The 19532-nt window shown below is 56.5% G+C and overlaps 2 protein-coding genes and 1 long non-coding RNA gene across 6 annotated transcripts in view; 2 read left to right on the forward strand and 1 right to left on the reverse strand.

Moving 5' to 3' along the window:
- The first annotated feature begins 3829 nt into the window (after positions 1-3829).
- On the forward strand, positions 3830-8594 carry NDUFB7 (NADH:ubiquinone oxidoreductase subunit B7). Its single transcript, XM_003480775.5, has 3 exons — positions 3830-4020; positions 7909-8077; positions 8398-8594. Exons 1-3 carry the CDS (start codon positions 3909-3911, stop codon positions 8528-8530), a joined length of 414 nt encoding a protein of 137 aa, XP_003480823.2. The 5' UTR covers positions 3830-3908; the 3' UTR covers positions 8531-8594.
- A 66-nt stretch (positions 8595-8660) lies between these two features.
- Positions 8661-19532, reverse strand: part of TECR (trans-2,3-enoyl-CoA reductase) — a 28481-nt gene continuing 17609 nt past the window's right edge. The window contains exons 1-13 of one of the 3 annotated variants that reach the window (XM_085012658.1): positions 11958-12269; positions 11707-11757; positions 10980-11031; positions 10617-10661; positions 10418-10521; positions 10224-10339; positions 10034-10139; positions 9855-9927; positions 9718-9761; positions 9582-9639; positions 9405-9493; positions 9003-9048; positions 8661-8917 (exon numbers count right to left, since the gene is read on the reverse strand). In XM_085012658.1, the coding sequence (XP_084868784.1) occupies positions 8790-8917; positions 9003-9048; positions 9405-9493; positions 9582-9639; positions 9718-9761; positions 9855-9927; positions 10034-10139; positions 10224-10339; positions 10418-10521; positions 10617-10661; positions 10980-11031; positions 11707-11757; positions 11958-12086 (1041 nt within the window). In that variant the 5' untranslated portion in view covers positions 12087-12269 and the 3' untranslated portion in view covers positions 8661-8789. Of the gene's footprint in view, positions 8918-9002; positions 9049-9404; positions 9494-9581; positions 9640-9717; positions 9762-9854; positions 9928-10033; positions 10140-10223; positions 10340-10417; positions 10522-10616; positions 10662-10979; positions 11032-11706; positions 12270-19532 lie in introns of those variants that run through there. The other 2 variants (XM_021083691.2, XM_085012657.1) reach the window with 2 other exon arrangements.
- The window catches only part of LOC110259333 (uncharacterized), a 29783-nt gene continuing 24229 nt past the window's right edge, over positions 13979-19532 (forward strand). For both annotated transcript variants that reach the window (XR_014837513.1, XR_002341615.2), the window contains exons 1-2: positions 13979-14198; positions 19114-19288. This is a non-coding gene — a long non-coding RNA (uncharacterized LOC110259333). The remainder of the gene's footprint in view (positions 14199-19113; positions 19289-19532) is intronic.

Consider the following 19532-nt stretch of genomic DNA (forward strand, 5'->3'; position numbering starts at 1 on the left):
TGGACCGTGGTGAGGCCCAGACTCTGCCATCGGAATTTTCTTTTCCACCCTTGGCGGGACTTGGGGCCTCTGAGGCTGTTCCGCCCACAAAATGCTAATAGAGCCGCTGCCCAGGGTGGACCAGGAAGGGCTGGACTGGAATGAGGAAGGGGTGGAGGCGGGGGGAGCGGTGGGCAGTGATGCGCAGGCGCGATGGTGGGGCGCACAGGAAGATCTCTTTGTCAGATGGTTGGTAGAGAAAAAAAACAGGAAGATTGCGGGCCACGGGTGATAGAGCCGAGGCTGCCACCTCACCACCACACAGGCTGCCCAATACCACCCTCACTCTAACATATATCCTCTCTCTCAGGTCCCAACTCCGAGTATAAACAACCCAGGCTGAAGCATCTGAGTCCAGGGACCTCAAGATAGAATGGTCCACATCACCACCCACACAGAGTCATCCCTGGCTTGGACCTCTCTGTCCTCTAGTGAAATGACTAAGCGTGGGAGTCCCCTCAGGTTGGCCTTCTAGTCAGAGACGGAGACCCGGATGAAAGTAATCATCGTGAGCATGTTTGGGGCGCCTCCTAGCTGCAGGCGGGAGGGCTTGCAGCTATGGAACTTGACTCCTCCAAACCACCCTGTTCATTTATTCATTGGTTGATTTTGACAAACATTGACTAAGCCTCTTGTTAGGTGCTATCTGTAATGTGGAGACAAAGTCCAAAACGGAAGATGTGAAACCAGCCATATCATAAAAATTCCACCCAGGCTCCAGATGCGATTTCAGCTGACCAAACCTAGAAAGAAACATACTCCAGCACAGATGAAGGCCCCAGTGTTAGGACCGCGGAGTCAAGAGAAACAGAGGCTGGAGTTCCAGTCATGGCCCAGTGGTTAACGAACCCGACTAGAATCCATGAGGACACAGGTCTGATCCCTGGCCTCACTCAGGGGGTTAAAGATCTGGCGTTGCCATGAGCTGTGGTGTAGGTCACAGACGTGGCTCGGATCCCACGTTGCTAAGACTGTGGTGTAGGCTGGCAGCTGCAGCTCCAATTTGACCCCTAGCCTGGGAACTTCCATGTGCCTTGGGTACGGCCCTAAAAAGACAAAAGACCAAAAAAAAAAAAAAAAAAAAAAAAAAAAAGAGAGAGAGAGAGAGAGAGAAACAGAGGCTGGAGCAGTGAGAATGCAAGCAGGTTTATTGACCAACAGAGTGGCCGGGAGTACTGAGCAGAGAGAACTCAGGCTCCCTGCTTTAGGGGCAAGGGCTTTTTTATAGTTAGGGTTTCCTGTAATAGGTCACAGAGTCTCAAGGAAAAAGGGGAAGGGGGCCTGGGAAACAGGGAAGGAGGATTTAGGTCATTCAGTGTGAATTTTAACAGTCCTTTGGGAGTTCCCATGGTGGCGCAGAGGAAACAAATGCAACTAGGAACCACAAGGTTGCAGGTTCGATCCCTGGCCTCACTTAGTGGGTAAAGGATCTGGTGTTGCCATGAGCTGTGGTGTAGGTCACAGATTCGTCTCGGATCCCGAGTTGCTGTGGCTATGGCGTAGGCCGGCTGCTAGAGCTTCATTTGGACCCATGGCCTGGGAATCTCCATATGCCACGGGTGCAGCCCTAGAAAAGACAAAAAACAAAAACAAAAACAAAAGATTAGGGGCCTGACCACCTGGAAAAAATCGAACAGCCATTACCCAAGACAGGAAGACAGAGGGCAGGGTGGATTTAGGAGAGAGCAGGAGTGTGGTTTGTGTGTGTTATAGACTGCGTCTCCAGACACACACAAAAAAATTCTATGTTGAGGGGTTCCCATTGTGGCTCAGCTGGTTAAGAACCCCACATAGTATCTGTGAGGATGTGGGTTTGATCCCTGGCCTTGCTCAGCAGATTAAGGATACAGTGTTGCCGTGAGATGTGGCATAGGTCACAGATGTGGCTCAGATCTGCCGTTGCCATGGCTGTGGTTGTATATGACGCCAGTGCAGCCAGAAAAATCCAAAACCAAAACAACATGTTTCCAGCATTGGCAGCTGCACAACCAGAATCACAGAATTCAGACACAGGAGGGCATCAGCCAGAGAAGTGAAGCACTGCCCTGGGGCCTGAGTAGTATTGATACCAAGAAGTGATGATGTTTAGAGTTATGGTTGTTCTACACAAGCTCTACTCACAGGATCTCAGGTGACACTAGCAGCCTTTGTTCTTCAGTAAATTTATTTTGTGTTTGTAATATGTGAGGTCTTCTAAAGCAAGCCAGAGACCTCTACTTGGGTCAAAGGGGTTCCCCTCTATTTGAGAGGACAGGTGTCCTGGATTAGAACACTAGTAGTGTATCCTGGGCTTTGTAGAATGGAGATATCAGGGTTTTGGGGGGTTTTTTTGTTTGTTTGTTTTTTTTCTTTTTACAGCTTCCCCCATGGCATATAGAAGTTCCCAAGCAATTGGTCAAATAGGAGCTGCAGCTGCCGGCCACAGCCACAGCCACAGCAGCGCTGGATCCAAGCCACATCTGAGACCTACACTTCAGCTTGTGGCAATGCTGGATCCTTAACCCACTGAGCAAGGCCAGGGATAGAACCTGCATCATCACGGAGACTGTGTCAGGTCCTTAACCTGCTGACCCACAATGGGAACTGCAAGACCCTGTTTTCAAATAAGATCGCATTCACAGTTTTTGGGGTGGGGGTGGGGAGGTTAGGACTTCAACATATTTGGGAGGGGGGGACAATTCAACCCATAGCACCTTGTCAAATGAAATCTAATCTTTCACTGCCAACTATCACTTCCCAGCACTGCCAGGCACCCATTGAAAGGCTTCTCTCTTGTGTTCCATTGTGCAGGATTCCAGATTTATGTTACAGGTACACAGTGAAGCCAAGAAGCATTTGGCAGTATTAAATAATGTATTAGACTTTCAAATATACTGTATAGCAATTCTTTACAGTGGCAACTACAGGAATACCAGAATCACAACTTGGTTTTGTTTTTTGTTTTTGTTTTGGTTGCACTCGCAGCATAACTTCTAGGCCACCAGGGAACTCCACTTGTTTTATTTTTACTATTCAATTGGACTTAAAATTTCAGCTTTAAATTGTTTTATTTATAAATAACTTTTATTTGCAAACTTAAATTTAATTAAAATATATATGTTAACTGTATTTAAATTTTTTATATTAGCTAATTACATACACCATCGGTATATATAATTTTTATATGTGCCAATGACATACATATCAGGTTTTTTACCGACAATTGGAATGTTTTAGAATAAAAACTTTTTTAATCAAAAAAAATATGATATATTGGTGTTCCCGTCGTGGCTCAGCGGTTAACGAACCAGACTAGTATCCATGAGGATGCGGGCTTGATCCCTGGTCTTGCTCAGTGGGTTAAGAATTCAGCGTTGCCGTGAGCTGTGGTGTAGGTCGCAGAAGCTGCTCGCATCCCGCTTTGCTATGGGTGGCTGTAGCGTAGACTGGCGGCTACAGCTCCGGATTGGATCCCTAGCCTGGGAACCTCCAAATGCCAGCCCTAAAAAGACAAAAAAAAAAAAAAAAAAAAAAAATATATATATATATATAATAGTTTTCATTTGTGCTCTAGCTCCGAGAGACCAGGGGTTACCTGGGAGGGGGGGAGGAGGCCCCAAACTCGTATCCTCCACCCTCCCCGGCCTAGATGGATTTCCAGATGTAGGGAGGTCTTCTCTGGCCATCCCTAGTGGGGAGCGCGCGCGTTGCTTCTCCTCCTAACCGCGAGGTGACGCTAAAGACACCTGAAGACCTCTGGAGTCGTTCATCTTTATGATCCCTGCTACGGCCCGAGCAACCCGGAAGTTGTGGCTGTCCAAGGGGGAATGCTTCCGGGCAGGAGCTAGGTGACCCCGGCTGCTTCAAGAACCTGCGGTGTGACAGCAGCCATGGGGGCGCACCTGGCCCGGCGCTACCTGGGCGATGCATCAAAGGAGCCCGACCCCCTGCGGATGCCCACCTTCCCGCCTGACTACGGCTTCCCGGAGCGCAAGGAACGCGGTGAGGCCCAATGCGCAGGCGCGGCCGGCGGGAGTTGGGCTAGAGACCTGAACGCCGGGGTCCCCAGTGGTGGGCTCGAGCGTAAAGCGGCGTGTCCATACTCAGCCCTGATCTCGGCCCGGAGGAGTACGGAGGATGCGCGTGACCCTGCCTGAGTGCGAAGGCATTCCAGGCAGAGAGCACGGTTTGAGTAAAAAGCTCTGGGGGTAAAAGAGAGTAGGAGAACGGGGTTTATGAGGCGCTCGGGGCTGGGCTTAGCCCTGGAGTTAATGGGGCAGCCATGGAAGGGTTTATCACGGAAGGGATGTGCTCATGGTACATCTGTCCAGACGGCACTCCTGTTTTTAGATATGATCGAGAAAACAAGGGGGGGCTCACTCACACCGCACATACTTTTTTTTATGTATTAATATCACAAGCATATCGAGCGCCAGTCCTGGGCCAAATTCCAAGTTGGGCATCGAGGATGCAGCAGGCACGATTAAAGGGAACTCACAGCTCTTTGAGGGAAACAGTGGAACCTGGCCGATCTTGGGGGACCAAGCAGTATCAAGGCGGGCTTCCCGGAGGCTGTGACTAGAAGCAAGACCTGAGGGGGATGCGGAGGAGTTGACCACAAGGAAACCAAGGAGAGGGGAGAGCTAGTGCTTCTAAACAGAGGAGGGACACGATCAGATTTGCTTTGTCCAGAGGTGGCGCTGGCTACCAGGTGGGCCACAATTTGGAGACAGGGAAACCTCTAGGGTGGGGGTGGTTCTGAGAGGTTTGGATTTGGAAGAACGTTGGGAGGTACAGTCCTCTAGTGTCTGAACTCCTGGTAGTCCCTTCAGCTCTCCCTGAACCTACAGCCCATCAGTACACCCACCTCCTTATCATGTTACTGAGCCTCACACCCAGCTTTGCCCATGATGAGTTTTGCAAACACCCACAGCCACCCCCCTGACCCCCATTCCTCTCTCGTGCTTAACCAAAACCCTGGTTAAAGCCAGCTCTTCTTGTCTCCTGTCCTTGTGTAGCTGAATGTCATGGGAGAAGAACATCCAACTTCCCTGACTGGTCTCTCAGTTGCTCCCCCAGTTGACCCTTCATGCTGCTGGTTTTTATGTGGCATTCCCTGGCCCTCTCTGTTGCTCCCCCTTAGGCCACTGTCTCACACCTTCTCTCTCAGCCTCCATCACCTCCTTTCAGCTAGTTTTTGCATCTTCATAAGAGAAGCATCCAGGAGTTCCCACTGTGGCTCGGTGGTAACAAACCCAACTAGTAGCCATGAGGATGCGGGTTTGATCCCTGGCCCCGTTCAGTGGGTTAAGGATCTGGCATTGCCGTGAGCTTCTGTGTAGTTCACAGATGTGGTTCAGACCTAACGTCTCTGTGGCATAGGCTGGCAGCTGCAGCTCTGATTCAACCCCTAGCCTGGGAACTTCCACACGCAGCAGGCACCACGGCACTAAGAAAAAAAGAGATAGAGAAGAAACCAAAAGCTCTTTAGGCTCTCTTCACCCCTGCTTGCTACACAGCCTGGGATCCCTCCTTCTCTCTTGTTACTCCAGGTGATCTGCCCCTGCTTTGGCTAAGCCTCTGCTCCAGGTGAACCTTCTGATGCCCTCCATCCCATCCTCTCCCCTACCCAAGGACAGCCCCAACCATTCTCCTCTCGCAGCATTGGTCTTCCCATCAACATGCCAATACATTGTTATTTCCTCTCCTGACCCATCTCCCCCTCCAGCTGTCTCCCCAACACTTTGCTGACCAGGCTCCGGTCAGGCTTCCCCCACCCCTTCCCCACTATGTCCCTGCTAACCCCCATTGTCAGTTCTCAGCTTTAAGGCCACTGCAGCTGGGCACTGCCACTTCCTGAAAGCCCGTCCCCACTTGGTTCCAAGAACTCATAACCACTACCCACCTCCCTGCCTTGGAAATGCTGGGGTCATCTGTCTCCACTCACTACCTAGAGGGTCTCAGCAAGTCCTCTGATTTCACATGCAGAAGGCCAATGCCAGAGTTTTCCTCTCCAGCTGGGCCTTGACCCTGAACCCCAGATGCATGGACCTCACTGCCTGCCTGTAAGCTCCACTCCATATTAACAGACATCTTGCACTCAGCAGGTCCAAAACAGAGGTCCCAACCTCCCCTCCCGAGTCTGCACCTCCCTCCAACACTAACCACCATGTGCTCAGGCGGAAATCCCTGGGGCATCCTGCCTGTCCCACCTCTGCACCTGCTGTTGCCCCATTGGAAACCTCTTACCCCAAGTGTCTGTGTGACTCACTCCCTCACCTTCAGATGCCATCTTTTGAGGGACCCCACCTCCATCTAAAGTTGTAACCCACCTCCCTACACAGCCTCTCTCTCTCTTCCTTTTTTTTTTATTTTCCACACATTGTCAGGCATCCTGCAACATCTAGTTCTACCTGTTCGTTCCATGTCTCCCTCCAAGAGCAGGGATCCTTGCCTGGCATGCTCCATTCTGCATCCCCAACACCTAAGCACACAGAAGGTTCTCCCTAGATCCTGCCTGCTGATGCTGGAGCATCTAGTGTGAGTGGCACCACACTGACATAGAAACTGTCAGGGGCTACAGGTGACCCAAGGCCTAGGGTTGCAGGAGTTGAATTTGAAGATGGAGGGACCAAGTTGGGGCTCATCAGTCTATGGAGTGGAGATCAAAGCCTTGGATTGGAACGTGCAGAGGGCTCTTAGCAAGAACCACCAGAGGCCGATGCTTAATGTTTGGGCTTGGGAAGCCATAGCAAGGGGGGGAAGCCATAGCAAGGGGGGGAAGCCATAGCAAGGGGGGGAAGCCATAGCAAGGGGGGGAAGCCATAGCAAGGGGAGGAAACCTGGGGAGAGTGTGGTGGAGAGGGGAGCCATGGGAAGCGAATGTTTGAGAAAGAAGCAAGCAAGAGGCTGAGGAAGCGCAGTGTTCTGCAGTCATGAGTGGCTCTGGAGAGCCAGTGTGTGGGCAGTGCTGGGGTGGGACATGGAAGCTGGTGGAGGGGGAATGAGGACCTGGGCTGGGGTGAGACAGAAAAGCAGCTGGGAAGCAGAGGGGTGAGGAGCCAGCAGGGAGGACTGCAGGTGAGCTGTGGACACTTTTTGCTGCTGATGGGAAGGCACTAGGATCAAGAAAGATGCAGGAGTAAGTTCAGGGGGGCTCTCGTGAGGATGCAGGAAGGCCAGGTCCTGAGCACTCCTGGTGGGCAGGACAGAGCTCAGCATCACCGGCACAGCGGGGCACGTGCAGGGGTGCGTGCCCAAAATTTCTCACAGCCCCAGTCGGCCTCTTGAAGGTTGATTTCATCTGCGTCGAGTTTGCCAGGTGGGTGGGCAGGCAGACAGCAGGACCAGGGGTTAGTTCGGCTCTCTACGGGCAGGCACCTGAGCACTTTACATATAGTAGCTTAGTTAACTTTCAAGCTGAGGACTTTTAGTCCACTCATGAGACTCTGAGAGGCACCTCTGCTGAGAGGGCAAAGCTGGGATCCAGGTCTCCTGCCCCCCACCCCCCCACACACACACTGGATTGTTCCCAGCAGAGGGAAGAAAGCGGTTTCTGAGTGCATGCTCTGCAGGGTGGGGCTATCTGGAGAGTGACTCTAGGGGGAGGGGAGACAAGAGTCCAGTATGGGCATTGAGGCACCCAGGGTGATGGGAGAGGGGTCCTTCCTTTGTCTGGGCTTCAATGTCCAGGGTTGCCTTTGTGCAAATTAGGCACACTCCTTTCTGCCACCAGGTCGTTGATGGGGGCGCTCCTGAGCTGTGGGCCCCACCACCACCTCACACATGGGTTGGCTAAGTCTCCCTGGATTGGGGTGTGACTGGGAGGGAGTCCCCAACAGTCAGGCCCCAGCTAGCAAGCCCCGGCTGAGCCCCACCGGTCCTCTGCAGAGATGGTGGCCACGCAGCAGGAGATGAACGACGCACAGCTGATGCTCCAGCAGCGGGACTACTGCGCCCACTACCTCATCCAGCTGCTCAAGTGCAAGCGTGACAGCTTCCCCAACTTTCTGGCCTGCAAGCATGAGCAGCATGACTGGGACTACTGCGAGCACCTAGAGTGAGCCCCACACCCCATCCCTCCAAATTTCCACCTCAATAGAAAGAGGACCCCAAAGGGGCTGTTGGGTGGGATAGTGGCTTTGAGGCTGCCTTGGACCTTTGAGGTGGGAGGCCCAGCCCCTGCTCTGGGTTCACTGGTGTCCACCTGAGGGGGTGGGGGTGGTCCCCAGACAATCCACAGACACAGGTCTTTCCTATTCAGGCCCCCCAAGTGCCACAGGCCACGTGCTCCTGTCCCATCAGTTTCTCAGACTATGGGACGGCTGTGTCCTGGCTGGGGGAGGGGGACCTGACACCACTTCTCTGCTCTGCCCACAGCTACGTGAAGCGCATGAAGGAGTTTGAGCGGGAGCGGCGGCTGCTCCAGCGGAAGAAGCGGCGGGAGCAGAGGGAAGCAGAAATGGCCAGAGGCCAGGGGCCCGGTGAGGTGGCTCCCGAAATGGCCCTGTAGTGGGCCCACCTACCACCCTGTGGACCAGTCAAGAAATAAAAGCCTCCAGGCCCCTTGGCCCAAACTCTGCCTCTTTCTGTCGTGTGCTGGTCCCTAAACCAACCCCCAAAAGAAACACCCTGAGTCTGAGTCCAGCTGGGCAGGCAGGTTTTATTCCAGGCACTAGAGAGCAACAGTTCCCACCCCTCCCCCAGGATGACACTGGGGCGGGGCAGGGGGACAGAGCCCAGCTTGCCTGAGCCTGAGTGGGGGGAGCCGCTCAGAGCAGGAAGGGGATGATGGGCATGCGTAGGGGCGGGTAGTCTCGGAACTCCTTCAGGTAGCTGCGGTGCTTGCCCTTGGCCCAGATGGTCATCTGGGTGAAGCCCACCAGGGAGAAGAGGGCCACTGTAGGGCAGAGCAGTGGAGTCAGGGAGGGCTGCACACAACCAGGGCAGACAGGCCCCACCTGGGGAAGGGGCAGCAGGCTCACCTGGGAGACACTGTGTCATGATGGCAAAGCCAATCCAGGACCCCACCTGTGGACGGGGCAGGCAGGGCGAGGGTGGGCAGGGCTGCACAGCCCCAGCTGTTCTGTCAAGACCCCGCCCACCCTCCCAGCCACCTCCCCACCAACCCTTACTTTCTATTCTAGTAAGGGGGTGGGAACCAAACTCCAGGGCTCGAAGGGCCTGGAGTAAAGGAGGTGAAGGGGGGACTACATGGTGAAGCTGCCCCCCCGGCCCCCAAGAGGCCATCTCCTTCTCCAGGTACTTTAAGTTCAAACTATGAAAGCAGCTACGAAGCTAGGCAACCCCCCTCCTAAAGACTAGCCCTCCACACAGGATCCCGAACCCCAGGAGGGACAGGGGAGGGGAGCCAGGCAGACCCTCACCTCGTATGTGTAGTTGGGGCAGGACACCAGCAGGAAAAGCCATGTGAAGGGGTTCTTGGTGGGGTATGGGATCTTCCTGGTCTTGGACCCTGGAAGGACAGGACAGAAGTGAGAACACCCTAGTCCAGCCCAGCCTGCCCAGGAAGCCAGCCCCCCTGCCTGGAGGAGGCCACTCACCTGCTGGCCGCAGGTCCCGCAGGGCCATGTGGATGGAGAAGTTGCCAAGCTGGCAGATCTGTCAAAGAAGCAGGGTCAGCTCGGAGGGCACCCCCACAGACTCCCCCAACCCCATCATCCACCCCAGACTGCTTACCACAAAGATGGCAAGTGCCAATTTAACCTGCTGAGCTCCATAGGCTGAAGAGGAAGCAGAAAGGAAGGCCTGTCAGGGGAGAGCCTGGGTCAGGGAGGGGGCTGTTCACAGGGGGAACAGGGTCCAAGGCCACTTACTTGGGGGTGTGTAGAGAGGGTGGTTGATGTAATAGGCCATCCATGCAGCAAAGCCCCAGTAGTAGGTGCAGTTCTGAAAGGGAGCGGGGCCGGGATGGAGCCTGCCCCAGTGGAGGTGAGGAAGACCAGGGAGGGCGGGCCAAGGGTGAGGGGCCTGGGATGGGCAGCTGGGGGCTGACCTTGAAGATGTTGCGCAAGGGCATAGTGCCATGGGAGAAGCGATGCACGAAGAGCGTCTCCAACAGGCGCTTGATGTAGTGGAATGAGTGGCAGATGCAGGCGAGGCTGTCGGGGAAGTCAGTTTAGCAGGGGCAGGTCCGGCAGGCCTTCCCCTCCCTCTGCCACCAGCTCCCACCTGGCCCTACTCACTGCACCACCGTATGCCGACTGGACGTGAAGTCATATTTGTGGCCATAAATGAAGGGCACCCGGAAGTAGAAGAGCAAATAGATGAAAAGGGGACCCGCGTACTCTGTCAGGAAGACCTGGGGAGGGGCAAAGTGAGTCACCACAATGTGGCAGATGAGAGTCAAGGCTACTGGGAGAGGGGCATCTGCACTCACCGTTACCCAGCTGATCTGGGCCCCCAGGTCCCGGAAGTAGAGTGTGGCCGTGGTGCCCACAGGCAGCTTCTGCAGAACGTCCTCATCCTTCAGGGACTTGCCCTCTGTCAAGAGGTGGGCCAGGGCTCAGGGGCTGCCTGGGCCTCCACCCACTGCCACCCAAAAGCCCAGGGGGAGCCAGGCAGACAGCTGTACTCACTGGGGTCCAGGCGGAGGGACTGGCGGGCAGGGTACCACTGCGGATCTGTGGGGAATGAGATGTCACAGTGCACAGCTTGGTGGGACCCAAGTTCCCTACAGCAACTCCTCTCCCCCCACGCCCCGCCCCGCAAAAGCCCGTGCAGCTCCAGGACACAGACCGGAAGAGCAAGCAAAGCCGGATGTTGTCCTTCCGACAGCCCAGCAAGGGCGTTCCTACCAATGGCCACGTGGGGGCGCCTGCTCCAGGCAAGCCCACAGAAGCCTGGGCCACACAGGGGGAATCTCTGCAAAATGAGGTCCCACCTAAAGGTCCTTGCCCAGAGGGGTCGCAAGGGGCAGTGCATCCAGGCCCCAGACTTACGACTCTTGGTGAAAAGGTTCTTGATCTCGGCAATGGTGGCTTGGGGCTCCACCTGGGAGAAGCACAGTCCGCAGAGGCATCAGCCCTGGGCAGAGCCCAGGACCCAGGATCCCTCCTGATGAGGTGGGATGAACTGGGGTACCAGGCAGCTGCTACTGGACAGGTGGGTGGGACCAAGCCCCCCAGTCCACATGGCTGACAGGACAGCGATGGGCCTGAGGGCCGTTTTAGCCAGGCAGCCAGGACACCCCATAACTAGCTGGGAGATGGTTTGAACATGGGAAGTCAGGCCTACTTCTCTGCCTCCTCTCTCCACCCCCACCCACAACTGCCCCAGAGTGAAGGTCCTCGGTCTGCTGCAGACCTCCTCTGGGATGGAACAGGCCCCTTCCCCTGGTCTGGCCTCAGAAGGAGAAGGTCTCAACTCCATCTCCCTCCCAGGCCCCAGAGCTGTGGGGGGGTCCACAGAGGCCGCTTCACTTCCTCTCACACTAGGAGGCCAGCTCCAGACCACACTCAGGGGCCACGGTGCACTATCCTGAGGGGCCAGCTGTCTGGGGCCACCAAGGGACAGGACCCCTCACACAAACCCTGAAGGGCAGGGGTGTGGGTATCAGGGGACAGGTTAGAGGGGCACTCCCATCTCCCTTGGGGCCAGGAGCACCCAGAAGGGGTGGGTCCAAGGCCCAGCACCCTTGGCCCAGCACAGTCTGCACCATGATCCTACCTTGTCCAGGAAGCACAGCTTCTCCCGGGTCTTTGCATCCAGAATCTCCACCTCAAAGAAGAGAACGGCCTTTTTAGGTTTCTTGGTTGTCTTGGGGGGTGCAGGCCGGGGAAGGCCATTGAGGCCAAAGGCAGGGCCGAGGCCCTGGCTGGTCTCCCGGGCCACCATGCTCATGCTCAGGTCCATGCTGCCCGGCTCTGCCGGCTGTGGCCAGCAGCCCCAGCTGCCGGCCGTCAGCCCCCTCCACAGACCTCCCCACACGAAGTGCTCTGGGCCGGGCTGGCGCGATCAAATTCTGCCGCGGTGCTGGAAAGGAGCCCGTGCCTGCCCTGGCACTGCCGGCTTCTGTGCAGATGTAACCCGAGTGGCCCAACAGCCATGGCCCAGCTAAATATAAAACTGCCCCACACTGAGCCCCCCAGGAGCCTGCCACAGACCTCTGGGGAGGGGGGACAGCCCCCCTCCAGGGCTGGGGTGCCCTAAAGGTGGGGCTTTTGAATGGACATGGACCCCAAACAGCACAGGGGAAGGAAGAGTCCCAGAGGCAGACAGGGAGGTGCCTCCCGGCCTCCCCGCCCAGCGCCAAAAGAGGGCCAGTCAGCAGGAGGAGGGTGAAAGACCAGCCAGAGCCCAAGCCCCAGAACCCAGCTCAGGCTCGCAGAGTCAACTAGGCTTGGAGAAATCCCAGCTATTTTGAGAATCCATGAGATAGATCATCCATTTCCCCTTCTGAGCTCTAAGAGACACTCTGGATTATTTTCCTTGTGCATTTGTGTTCCCAGGGAGGTGACAGATTCCAGAGTTATTGGTGCAGAGAACCTCTAAGTGTGGAAAAGATCAGGAAACCAGGAAGTTGCCAACAAGCGCCCCCAGTCTAGGCTGAGATCTTGGCTCCCATCTCCCCAGCCTCCCTCTCCCATCTACTTCTCACTAGGTCCACCCAGGCCTTCAAGGCCACCTTCTGGGCAGTCATCCCACCATGTCAGCCCAACACAGCCCTTGTCCAGACTCTGTGCCCCCTAAAGCCCAGAGCAGAAAGCCTGGGCCCCCCACATGCACACTCTGCTCTCCCTGAGCTCAAGGCAGTGGTGGTACAAAGGAACAGGCTGGGAGGGAGGGAGCCTCCAGGGGATCTGAGAAGGCACCCAGGCCAGAAGTGAATGGTGTGAACTGCCAGGGGAGCTGGGGTGAGACCCCGCAGGCCTCAACCCATCACAAAAGGCCTCAGAGCCCCAGCGCAGGGCTAGGAGGCATTGCTCCTATTAGACATGGGGTTGTGGCAGGCAGCACTGGGTCTGACCCCAAGCTGGCCACTGGGCAGCAGGTGCTGAGGTCCCTTCCCCGCCTGGTTAGGTCGTCAGTCAGAGGCAGCATGGGGCAGAGCTGGGAACCTCGGGGTAGGACTCCAGACACACCCACTCAAAGGAAAGGGCTCCCCTCACAAAGACCCCACCGCCAGTGGGAGAGGCAGAGGGTGAGGTGGGCAACACAAGAGACTGAACCTGGCCCTGCCACGAAGTCACAGGGTGACTCTGGCCTCACCTCTCTTGGAGCCTGAGCCAAGACAAGTGGGAATGTATGTACTTCCAAGGGCTGGGTGGTGCCAGACAGACGAGAGTGCCCCAAACCACAAGGACAGGCGGGAGGAGACTCTGGGAGTCTGTGAAGGGAAGGGGATGGGCCTGGGTTCTGGTCCTAACTCCCCTGCCGGCCAGTGGGCAGCTGCAGCTCACAGGCCTGTTTGCCCATCTATGCTCCTCCCACCTCGCATCACGGACTAAGGGTAGGAGAGGGCCTGGAGCCCAAGAAGTCCTGGCCAATGCTACTGTTACACTGGAGTGTGCCTGCTGTCAACTGGGGGCTCTGTGCAGCCATGTGGCCTTGGGGAGCAGGTTACTGGACCCCTCTGAATCACAAGAATAACAAGCCGAGGCAGAAGGGCCAGGAAGAGGGAGCTGGTCACACCGCCTGGAGTGTCTGGCCCCACTCCAGGGGCACAGGTGGAATGTGCCAGAAAGGGCGAAGAGAGCAGGTCCCTGGACCTGCCCTGTGGCTGCAGGTATATTAATAGTGCCTGGGTCCCAGGCGGGCAGTGCCCACATGCCTTTGGAGCCCATGTAGTCTGCAGGAAGGCAGCAGTGTGCCTACTGGGAGAGCAGGCCTCCGAGTTCCTGCTGAACCACTCAACAGCTTAAAATACAACCAGCCCCTCTCCCTGCCGGCCAGCTGCCGGGGGAGGGCTGAAATCCTACCCTCTCCCCCCAGCCCGGGCACTGGACCAGGACTCAGGAACAGAGGATGGGCCGTCGGGGGCCCAGACTGACTGCTGGGAAAGGAAGCTGGGAGGCAGGAGGGGGCGGCCGAGACAGGGGCCACACTCCCAGCAGCCGCCACCGCAGCTGCTGCCGCTGCCGCACCCAGGCCAGCACCTAGGCCAGCCACACAGCCAGGCCAGCCCACGGCGGAGAGGAGCAGCAGCACCCTCACAAGAGGTAAGCCCAGCCATGGGGCAGTGCTCAAGGGCCCAGCCCTCTGGGGAGGGGGTTGCTGCAGCTCAGAGCCACTGTGACAGGACCAGTCCTCTCTTCCCATGTCCTGCCCCCAAATCTCCACCCAGAGTTCTGAAAAGCCTTGCAGGGCCGGGGCAAGGGGGGTGCAGAACCTCTCTACTATTTTGCAACTGCATGTGTCTCTATCATTACTTTGAAAGGTAAATTTTAAATGCCAGGTGGGGGGGAACACACACACACACTAGGTGAAAGAAGCCAGCTACAAATGGCGACATATTTATGTGATATGTCCAGAGAGGTAAATGGAAGGAGACAAAAAGCAGATTGGTGGCTGCCAAGGATAGGGGAGGGGAAATGAGAGGGTTGGTTAATGGGGACCTGGTCTCCCTTCGGGAAGATGAAAAAGTTATGGAGTTAGAGAGAGGTGGCGGCTGCACAACACTATGAATGTACGAAAGGCCACTGAACCATTCCATTCAGTAACTATTTAACTTTTAAATAGTTAATTTTATGTTATGTGAACTTTACTTCAATAAATCATTTTGGGGGGGGGGTAGTATACTAACAAACCAGTCCCAATTACCCATAGAAAGAAAAGGTCCAGGGGAAGGAAGCAGCAGAGGCTCCCCACTCCCCCTCCCCCCACCTGACTGGGCCTAACTGTGGGGGGCCTGGAGCCAGTGCTTCCCAGTTTTCAGTCCCTGAGCTTATCCCCGAATGCACCCCTCCCACCCCTACGCTTGTCTCACACACACACATATGCCTGCCCAGGCCTGACACCAGCCTCGGGTAGGAGCCCAGGACTGGGGTTAGAGGGCACAGGCGGCTCTGGGCAGAGGCCCAGGCAGGAGTCCTGAGCACAGGAGAGGCAGCAGGCCCAGGCCCCACCCTGGAGACAAGGCAGGTGAGGGACAGGGAGGAGTGAGTGGTGGGCATCCTGAGGGAACCAGGGGCACCCACAGAGGGAGGAGGCTGGGGGGGAGATGGGAGACAAGAGGGTGATACATTCAAAGGATGAATGAAGAAAATCCCGGTGTCACTAACCTGAGGTCCAGCACCAGCCACAGGCAGGGGGTGTGGCCCCAAAGCCTCAGGCACAATGGCCAGAGGACAAGGACAGGGCAGGATGATGGCTCTGCAATGACAGTTCCCTAAGCCTGGGAGGAATTCTCACCCAGAGGCCCCAGATTCCAGGACGGGCCAACAGCAACTGGGGGCAGCACGAGGTCAGGGCTAAGGGGATGGGGGAGGGCCAGATGAGGGGTAGGGCACAGCCCACCCTGCAAGAGGAGTGGGGGAGGAGCAGGCTGCAGGCTTGCCCCACCCAGACTGGGGCACCCAGAGCCACTGATCAAGGAAGCCGCAGCAGAAAAAGAGGGGCTTGTTTTCTGAGCACCTGTTTCAAGCTAACGGGGGTGCCCAGAGCCTCAGGGAGATAAGTCTCCACGGATGGCCCCCATGTGGCAGATGAGAAAACCAGAGCTCGAGCGGAGAGGCTCAGGGCCTTTGCACATGCTGTTCTCACTGCCTGAACTGCTCTCCCCCAGACCCCCCAGGGCTCCTCCCTCACCTCCTCAGACCTTCTCAGTGAGGCTGTTCCTGACCGTCAACTTAAAATAGCAACCCAGACATTTATCGTCTGCCTCCCATTGGACCTGCCTCCCACTGGACGGTCAGCTCCAGAGGGCAGGGACTACCTTGTTCTGTTATTTCCCAGCACCCAGACCAGAACCTGGCAAGGAGCGGCGTTCCATGAACACCTGTGTAAGGCACGAAGGTCACAGAGGCAAGGCCTCAAAGCCCCCTCCCCACCACCGTCTGAACCAAGGCCTTTCCTACTCCTCCTTCACTGCACTCTGGTGCCCCAGCTTCGGAAGATGTCACCCCCCCAGAGCCCACACTCCCCCACAGGCCCAGTGCAGGCACTGGCTGGGTTGTGCCAGGCTGCCCAGCACAAGGCAGCCTGATTGAAGTAGCCTGCCAGAGCCCAGAGCAGAGGTGGGCACCCCAGTGCAGGAGCTGCTGCAGGAGTCTTTCCCTGACCTGAGCCAGGGGCCTTGCTCCAGGGAAGCCTCTGTGAGCCCTGCAGACACAACCATTCAGCTCTGGTGACCCTGTGGCTGCCAGACCCTCCTCCCAGATCCTAGGGCATGGCTCACTGAAGGAAAGGGTCAGTGATGAGCCAGCTCCAGCTCCTGGAGAACCCCTCTGTCCTTTTTCATCAGCCACCCCACCACAGAAGGGGCCCTACACTGACAGGCTCTACACAGCCTGGGCCCTTGGAGGCAGCACCAGAGGCCTAGCGGCCCCTCATAAGGAGGCTGCAAACTCAAAAACACCCACCTATTTCCTGGCTGTGTGGCCCTGGCAAGTTACCCAACCTCTCTGAGGCTCCCTCTCCTCACCTACAAACTGGGCTGCCCCCACCTGCTATTTCACAGGGTTACTGCAAGATTACAGATAATAACAACCACCGTTCTGGTCTTTGTGTACCAGGTGGGGGAAATAGGGCAGGGACAGATAATTCTTCCATGTTTTGCAGGAATTGTGCAGAAAAAAAGAGAAGTGGGCGGGGGGTGTGGAGGAGCAGTAGGGTCAGGAGTGTGGAGGATGGCCATTTTAGACACAGAACTCAGGGAAGGCCTCCCTGTGAAAGCACATAAACATGTCCTGTCTAGAATAATTCTTACAAGGGATCAATGTTATTCCACCAATACTAGCGAAATAGAAGGGGCAGGCACACAGGGAGTCAGGGCTCCTTCTCCCCAATTCCCGACCACAGCCATGAAGGAGCCCAACCACACCAAGGTCAGAGAGGTGGTGCCATGAGCTGGTGACAGTGAGCCTGAACCCTAACAATAGCAAGACACGTGCAGGTGGTGGAGGCGGGACCGGCAACCGTCCCTACTTTAGTTCATCACCACCGCCCCAAAGGCGGCAGGCGGCAGAGACTGCCGCGCTCTCTGCTGCCCCCTTGTGGCCGTGGCCTCTGCTCCACCGGCGGGAAAGGCATCCAAAGCAGCACCCGAGCCCAGGTGAGTGACCCAGGTACATCCAGGGCAGGACGGGGTCAAGAAAGTCGGCACTACCTCTGGCTCTACCACTTAACCAGAAAAAAAGCCCTCAGGGAGCCACTGCTTCATACTTAATCCTTCATCCTTTCCTGCCTCCTCTCTTCCCCTGGGAACTGCTGAGCAAAACCAAACGGCTGCCTGCACAGAGGCTGCATTCCGAAACTGTGTGCCGGCAGGGGGAGGGAGCAAGGGCGGGGACAGACAATAAATAGTGGCGAGTTTTGCACCAAGAGTTGTGGAGAAAAACAGAGAAAGGTGACAGGGTGGGGTGGGAGAGTAAGGAGTGGAGAGGATGGCCACTTTAGCAGAGAGGAAGGGGCATCCAAGGCAAAGGCCCAAGGAGTAAGGGTACAAACCCTGCACACGTCTCGGGGAAGAGATTTCCAGGCATAGGGAACAGCAAGTCCAGAGGCCCTGAGACCATTTAAGAAGCAGGCAGAGCGGTAGGAGCAGCGTGTAGAGGAGGAGCAAGGGAAGATATGATGAAGTGAGGGGCAGACTGACTTCTGGGCCTCTGGGCCCCTGGGGGCGCTGAGTGGGGTGGAGCCATGGAGGGTTCTTGAGCAGAGGAAGGATGTGACCTGATTTGGCTGCTCATAGGCACCCCCTGGGAAGTGGGAGACCAGGGTGCAGGCAATGACAGGGGCAGGGGCAAGGAGGTGGCCATGGAAAAGGTAAAAAGTGGCAGTCTAGGAAGATGGAACTGACCAGATGGACTGATAGTCTGGATATGGGGGTGACCTGAGCTGCAGAGGGAGAAGCACCAAGAAGGAGGGTGGCAGGAAGGGTGGACACCACCTGAGCTGAGGTCAGAAGAATGCAGCTGTTGCTCTGCCCTGCAGGAGCCACCGGGCAGGCATGGCAGAGGGCCCAGACACCAGTGTCCGGAAGGCCTCCTCCAGATTCAGGAGCCAGGGCCCCTCTCAAGCTTCAGTTTCTCCATTTTCATATACATAGCCTGGCCCAGTGTTCCTCAGGCCCTTCCCATCTAAACAAGGCACAGCCGCCTCCCCGCAGTCTCCTTCCCAGGGTCTGGGACAAGGGGCAGACACAGACCTGAGAGTCAGCTTGGGTTCCTGGTCACCCTCATCATCTCCCACTCCTAAGATGGAGCCCGCCCAATAGGTATGGGTGAGAACTGCAGACGCCCCTCTTCACCCTCTCTCTTCAAACCTCTTCACCCTCTTCACCCTCTCCCTTCAAACCTCGCTGGCGGCCTGCTGCCCAGGGAGGAGCAGCCATTAATTCCATTTAGATGAGTAACCCCCACCACATACAGGCCTCTGGGGCTGCAACCCCCAGGCCAGCGCATGCTCTGCAGAGGCCCCCACACAGTGAGTACGCTTGACACCACATCCTGTCCAGATTCAGCTCTCTGGGGCCCCAGAGGTTTCTCTGCCTGCCAGAAAAGAGTACTTCAATCAGGCTATCTTGTGCTGGGCAGCCTGGCACAAACCAACCAGTGCCTGCACTGGGCCTGTGGGGGAGTGTGGGCTCTGGTGGGTGACATCTTCTTCCAAAGCTGAGGCACAAGAGGCCTGCTGTGGGTACAAGCCCTGGTCCATGCAGCCAAGCAAAGGACTCCAAGCAAAGATGCAGAGGGCCTGACAGGTCCTTCAGCCAGCCAACACGGGTACCCTTGGCCCCACAGCACCCCCCACCAACAGGGGCACAAGGGCTGCTGCACCCAAAGGATGGAGGCCTGGCCCTGAGCAGAGCAGGGCCGGACCAGCTCACCTACTGCACAAATGCAGAGGCTTGAGCATGTTCACCTGGACTCAGCAGCTCAGCACTTTCGGCTCCCTCTCCTTTCCACTTTCCAGAAATATCGAAGTCACACTGCTCATGCCAGGGCATCTGAGAAGACCCTGGGTTCAGCTGCCAAGAAGCCAGCACAGGCCACACCTGCTCCGCCAGAAATACCTCCTTCCCCAGTGGCCTCAGCTCATGACCCCGCTTCTCCGAGGTGCCTGGGGCAACTGCATCAGCCTCCGTGAGGTACTGAGGTGGAGAGGATGGCACCCAGGGTGGAATGGGCAGAGAGAGACTGACCACCCACTCCCAGGCCCTTAACCAGCTCCTGCTTCCTGTCCCTAATGACCAGCTAAGAATGCCAGTGTCCCAAGGCTCTAGGATCTGGGGCCAGGAGAAGCTGGCAGAGCCCCACACAGCCTTGGGGGACATTAGGGGACTCAGGTGTCCTGGTTGGTGGTTGGACCAGAGAAGGCCCAAGAAGAAAGAG

This window comes from Sus scrofa, chromosome 2, assembly GCF_054392235.1.
Source record: "Sus scrofa isolate SSC_HxYL_T2T_F1_AM1 chromosome 2, Sscrofa_HxYL_maternal_Yorkshire_Landrace_v2.0, whole genome shotgun sequence".
NCBI classification, from domain to species: domain Eukaryota; kingdom Metazoa; phylum Chordata; class Mammalia; order Artiodactyla; family Suidae; genus Sus; species Sus scrofa.